The sequence below is a fragment of the Capra hircus genome, chromosome 13 (genome assembly GCF_001704415.2).
Source record: "Capra hircus breed San Clemente chromosome 13, ASM170441v1, whole genome shotgun sequence".
Classification (NCBI taxonomy): domain Eukaryota; kingdom Metazoa; phylum Chordata; class Mammalia; order Artiodactyla; family Bovidae; genus Capra; species Capra hircus.
Window position 1 is genome coordinate 26,146,823 of NC_030820.1, and position 6,328 is coordinate 26,153,150.

At 60.3% G+C, this 6,328-nt stretch overlaps 1 protein-coding gene across 1 annotated transcript; it reads right to left on the minus strand.

Moving 5' to 3' along the window:
* FZD8 (frizzled class receptor 8) lies at positions 337-3,913 on the minus strand. Its single transcript, XM_018057113.1, has one exon. It carries the CDS (start codon positions 3,156-3,158, stop codon positions 1,083-1,085), a length of 2,076 nt encoding a protein of 691 aa, XP_017912602.1. The 5' UTR covers positions 3,159-3,913; the 3' UTR covers positions 337-1,082.

Below are 6,328 nucleotides of genomic sequence, written 5' to 3' on the forward strand. Positions count from 1 at the left end.
ACAAGATAAATAACAAGGCCAGAGTGGAATTGCGCCTTGCAAAAGTTCCATTTACATCGACTAAGGTGAGTGGCATCCATGGATCAGAAAAGAGCTATCATTAAAAACACCATCTTTTCGGAAAGGTGCAAAAACCTCCATTTTGATTTCAGTTTAACAGTTATATTTACTTTGCTGACAACTTAGGAACTCGAGTTTAACAGGTCATTTTTCTTCATGCCTAAGGTCAGTGTACATAATGAGAAACCAGAAAACGTCCCTGTTTTGGAGGGGCCCTCCACAAGCACGTTCAAGGTAACAGTTTAGAAGAGGCAGGGGGAGAGGGCGACGGTTAAGTCATTTATCAAAAGTCATTTTATTGACAAAATAGAATACTTATATTTGTTCTTACAGGGGTGGCCTCTAAACTTTTTACAGAATATGTACAGACTGTATATCTTTGGGTATGTACATATTTTACACATTTTTACAATTTAACAAATAATTATATTTATAAATACATCCTCTAATGTAAGAAACCCGTATTTACTTGGGGTGTATAATTAAGACATTTCTTGTTTGTTTACTTAAGGCATTTGCCTGGTCATTAAGAATACCCAAACCGTGCAATCCCCTTAGGTCGCGCTCATCCCGCCTCTAGGACGTGTTAGGAGTTAAGAGTTTACGTAGCAGAATCGAGGGAGAAAACTTAGGTCCCTCAGGTGAAATCTGTAGGTCTGGCTTCAAGCTCAGCAAATGGCAACCAGCGAGGGCTCCAAACCTTGGGTCTCAGAAACGCAGCCGCGGGGCTCACCCTCCTCTGCCCTGCCAACAGAAATGAACGCCTGGCGGGAGAAACTCCTCGCCCGTCGGTAGAGGAAAGAGGGGTGGGGTCTGGGAGCCTTCAATGCCAGGTACTTTGTTCTAAGTGAGTCCCAGCTAATGGATACCATTAAGAGTTCATTATGATGCTAATAGCAATCAACACGGTGAAGGGGTGGAAACCTTTGCTTTCGAGTGTCCTCCTCCCAGCCCCCCACCCCCCGCAGCACTCTGTCCCCTCGCCCCCTCCCTACACCTCGCGGGCGCACCCTCCCCTCCGCTCAGACCTGGGACAATGGCATCTGCTTTGGATAAGACACCGAGCTGGCCGTGCCAGATCGCCACGTCAGGCCGGTGCTGACGTCGCTGTAGAGGGAGCCCGCCCCGCCGGCTCCCGGTCCCCCGCCCCCGCCGGCCCCCGGACCCCCGCCCCCCGGGCCGCCGCCCGCCGCACCCGCGCCCGCCGCGCCCGCGCCCTTGCTGGCCCAGCAGCAGCGGGTGCACAGCGCGCGCCACGACTCGAGCGTCTTGCCGGACCAGACCCACACGCCCGAGGTGATGCCCACTACCAGGCACATGAAGTACTTGAGCATGAAGACCGCGTAGTCGGGCCGGCGCGCCTGGTCGGGCTGTAGATCCCGCAGGCACGGGCAGTTGTGCGTGGCCTCCCAGCGCGGGCGGTTGTGCTGCTCGTAGAAGAGGCAGGCGACCACAACGGCGGCGGGCACGGTGTAGAGCACGGTGAAGAGGCCCAGGCGGATCATGAGCTTCTCCAGCTTGTGCGTCTTGGTGGGGCCACCCTGCTGCTTGATGACCGAGCGGATGCGGAAGAGCGACACGAAGCCGGCCAGCAGGAACATGGTGCCGATGAAGAGGTAGATGACCAGCGGCGCCAGCACGAAGCCGCGCAAGTTGTCCAGGCTCTGATTGCCTACGTAGCAGATGCCTGCCACCGGGTCGCCGTCCACCGAGCTGAGCGCCAGCACGGCGATAGACTTGACGCTGGGCACGAGCCACGCGGCCAGGTGGAAGTACTGCGAGTAGCCGGCGATGGCCTCATTGCCCCATTTCATGCCCGCCGCCAGGAACCACGTGAGCGACAGGATCACCCACCAGATGGAGCTGGCCATGCCGAAGAAGTAGACGAGCAGGAAGACCACGGTGCACAGCGCCGGGCCAGTGGTCTCGTAGCGCACGTGCTGCTCCACGGCGCCCAGCTCCTCATACTCGCCGCGCCCACCCGGGCCCCCAGCGCCGGCTCCCGCCGCACCCGCGCCTGCCGCCGCGCCCCCCGCGCCCCCGGCCCCGCCAGCAGTCCCAGCGCCGCCGCTGCACGCCACCTTCTCGTGGCCCGCCACCAGGCGCACCAGGTAGCCGACAGACACGAAAAGGTAGCAGGCCGAGAGGAATATGATGGGCCGCTCCGGGTACTTGAAGCGCTCCATGTCGATGAGGAAGGTGGAGACGGTGGCAAAGGTGGACACGAAGCATAGTACAGACCACAGGCCTATCCAGAAGACGGTGAAGGCGCGCTCGTCCTGGCTGAAGAACGGGTTGTGGCAAGGCAACGCGCAGTTGGCGATCTGGCCCGTCTTGACGCGGTTGTAGAGAGGGTGCCGCTCGCTGGACACGCTCACCATGGGCGCGCGGCACTGGCATCCCGGCTCGCAGGGCGCCGCGCCGCCGCCAGGGGGCCGCGCCTTCCCGCCGCCGCCACCGCCGCCACCGCCGCCGCCGCGCGCAGGGGGCGCAGCCGCGTCCCCGCCGCCGCCCCTGCCGCGGGACGGGGGCCGGGCCCCGGGTGGGCGGCCGTGGCCGCTGCCGGAGGGCGGCTGCTCACCGGGGGGCGGCGGCGGGGGGCGGCGCGGCGGGCTGGGCGCGGCCGTGGTGAGGTCGGTGCGGTTGTAGTCCATGCACAGCGTGTCGGGGTTGCCCTGCTCGGGCAGCCGGTCGCAGCGCATGCGGTCGGGCCAGGCGAAGCCGTACTGGCGCATGAGGGGCGCGCAGCCGGCCTTGGCGCGCTCGCACACCGAGCGGCACGGAGGCAGGGGCTTCTTGTAGTCCTCTAGGCAGATGGGCGTGTACATGCTGCACAGGAAGAACTTGAGGTCGGGCGAGCACTGGATCTCCACCAGCGGCCAGAACTGGTGCACCTCCAGGCCCGCCTCGTCCTGCGTGTCGTGGTTGAACTGGTTGGGCATATAGGTGTAGTTGTAGCCGATGCCCTTGCACAGCGGCACGGTGATCTCCTGGCACGCCAGTTCCTTGGCTGAGGCGGCCGCCGCACCGCTCGAGCGCTGCAGCAGCGCCAGGGCGGCCAGCAAAGAGGTCACTTCCAACAGGTAACCCCACTCCATGCTGCGCGCCTCGGCCCCTCGCCTTCGCCCTCCGGGCGGCGCGCGGAGGGGCGCCAGGGGCTCCTGCGAGAGCGCCGGGCTCTCTCCTGCCTCTCTCGGGAGGGGTTCTGCCAATAGCCTAGTCCCTTATCGGGATGCTTCCTCTCGGCGCTGCGGGAGACGAGGGTGGCCGCCGAAGGGCACCGTGGTCCCAGCGTCTGCCCCGCTCACTCCCGCCGGGCTCAGCCCTCGCGGGACAGAGTGGCCAGCCCCCAGCTCATCTCTCCCTCCCTCGGTCTCTTTCTCCGCGCGCGCCGGTGACTCTGCCGGGCACTGAGGGCGGAGGCGCAGCAAGTTTCTTCTCGGGCCGCGGTGCGCAGTCAAGATGGCTGGGCCAGGCCGCTCAGAGCCGGGTCAGCCCCTGCAGCCCCCTTTCGGCGTCCCGGGGCTCATGCTCGCCCCCAGGGCCGCGCGGCTGCTGCCGGGGTTAGAGGCCCGCCTCCACCGAGGCCACGGCCCTCAGTCCCCGGCGTCCGTCCGTCGGTCAGCAGCCGGGATGACGGGCCCCGCCTCCGGTGGAAGTCGCGCTCCTGCCGGCACTGGGGCAAGGTGTCGGTGGTCCCCTTCTCGCTGAACTCACGGAGGCAAATCCAGGCCGGAAGGCGGAGCAGACACCTGAGCGGCGCGCCCGCGCTCCGCCACCGCCGCCGCCACCGCCGCCGCCGCCGCCACCGCCACCTCCTCGGCGGGAGCAGTGTCCCTCGCCAACTTCCCGCTCCGGCCCCGCTACGCCCAGGCCGGCTCATGAATATTTATACGGCGCGGACTCGGTCTCCGCCCGCGGCCGGCGCGCCAATCCCGGGCTCGGGGCGGAGTCTGCGCGCTCCCCAGGCCCCGCCTTCCTGGGGCGGACCCGGCTGTCCCCTCGGCAGTGCGAGCTGTCTGCGGCTGGAGTTTGGATAACCTTGGGGTTGACCGCAGAGACGGGTTTTGCCACGATCGTCCCCGAGGCGCCCTGTGGGGCTGAGGTCGGGGTTCCTTCACCCCGAGTCTGCGCTTGGGAACTGGGGGATTCTTTATACAGCGCGCTTTCAGAGGCCAGTTTCGAACTAGTCAAGCCCCTGCTTCCTACGCTCCCCGAATGTGGGCAACCTGCTGGCGAGGGGACTCCGCGCCCCTCAGCCAGCCGACGCGTGCGCGGGGGCTTTGCGGGGGAACGGGAAAGCGGTGCCCTTCTTGGGATTGTCAGAACGATGGTCTTGGAAGCTTGGCGATGTGGGAGGAGTGCAATGACTGCAGTTTATTTCTAGATGATGGGGCTGGACAGGGGGCCGCCGGGGAAGAGGTACCCGGGAGCCCAAGGGCGCGGGCGCGAGAGGCGTGTGCACCCGGGCGGGCGGGAAGAAAGGGGTCTCCTCTTGCCTCAGCTGAGGGACGTGAGGCAGCGTCAGTTTCTTTACCTGGAAAGTGGGGTTCAGATCTCAAAGGGGGTTCTGCTAATTAGGCTAGATAAGATATATAAAGCATCCGGACATATTTAAAGCGCTCCCTTAAGAGATATAATTCCCTTTCTTCTTTAAAAAAGAAAAATAGAAAGGGAGAAAGAAAAACTTATAGGACAGACTGGAAACTCTGTGGCTGGATTCTCCCTCTTAGCCTCGCGCTTTTGGAACGTATGTGCGTCTCTCCAAAGTTGACATGTTTTTGCCAGAGCCTCCTCCTCCCGGTGGGAGGCGGCGCCGGGCCCTGGCGCGAACGCGCGGACACGTCTCCGCGGTGTTCCCGGGGCCGAGCGGCTGGGGACGCGGCCAAGGAGCGAGTCCCCCCCCAGCTCGTAGCTACCTTAGACGGGGAGGGGCCCGAGGGGCGGGAGGCCTGGCAGGTTCATTTACGCTTGTTAGGACGTCCCAGGGGGTTGTCTTTCTCCGAGAATAGAGTGTTTATTTTTTAATTGATGTGCTGTTTCATTTAGCGCTTGTATGGAACTCACGCTGGGGCTGTAATTACTGTAATCTCGGGAACAAGCATTTCAGTTAGCCAGGAGGGTGGCAGCAGACGTCTGTCTCTCTCTCTCCTCCTTTTCCTCTCGCCTCTCCCTTCTCCCTCTCCCGCTAGAAAACTAAAGTTATTGAGGATACGGGGACGATAGGATACGGATACGAAGGAGAGGTAGAGCTAAAAGCTCGTTTGAGGCCAGGCCTTTTTTATTGGGTTGGGAGTGAGGGGAGGAGGATGCGGTGGTGGTGGTAGTTGGTAATTATCTGTTTACAAACAACTCTTGTCGTGAAACAAAAATAACTAGCAGCGTCTGTGTATGGCAGGACCCTATGTCTCTCCTGTTCTCTCTAGCTTAGTTTAGCAACCGCATTCTAATTAGAAAGATAGAATCTCCCAACCCCCCCACCCCCTCACCCCAGCCCCACCCCAAATTTTTGGCAAGTTCGGTATTTTCACCAAGAATTCTAGGCAGAGCCACTAGGCTGTAGTCAAAACCCCATTGTCTTTTTTCTTTTAAACTGGTCTGTTTAGAATCTCTTTATTATACCAAAACAAAACACTTCCTTCGCATTTTTTGTTTTAGAAAAGCTAAACTGCATAGGAATCAGAAATTCTGAGGCTTCAGAAAGATTGGCTGATTCAGCAGAAAATGATCTCGAGTTTTCAAAAATGCAAAGACTCAACTGTTACTTGGTCTTTTAAAAATGAATTTCGTTCCTTTCTCCTGATGGGAATTCCCTTTGTGGCATGTGGAACACAGAATGTCACCTCTCTCCTGCTGGAATCCTGTTCAGTGATAGCCATGCTCCAGAACATTCAGCTGCAGAGAAACAGCAGGTGACACCTGGAGATAGGATGCTAAGCACAGTAGTAAGGCAACCCCCACCCCGCCCCATCCCCCCTGCCCCCCATACCCCCGCCCCCCGCCCCCCCCGCCCCCCCCCGCCCCCCCAGCCCCGTACCCCCCCCCCCCCGCCCGGCCCCCGCCAGTTTAAGGAACAGCCTGGGCCCTGCCTGTCCCTGACCACAGATAGGAGGCGCTTGCTTCCAAAAGCAACACAGAGAGTTTCTTATAATTTTCTTCAGCAGGAAATGTCAAATAGTGGAGTTTAGAATTACACTATATAAATTTACTTGAATTGGGTAAAAACAAACTGACATTTGAAAGTTGAAGCTGCAAATAGTTGATTTTG

Excerpts from the sequence above, each read along its gene's own strand:
- FZD8 (XM_018057113.1), bottom strand. The coding sequence starts at position 3,158 with ATGGAGTGGGGTTACCTGTTGGAAGTGACCTCTTTGCTGGCCGCCCTG.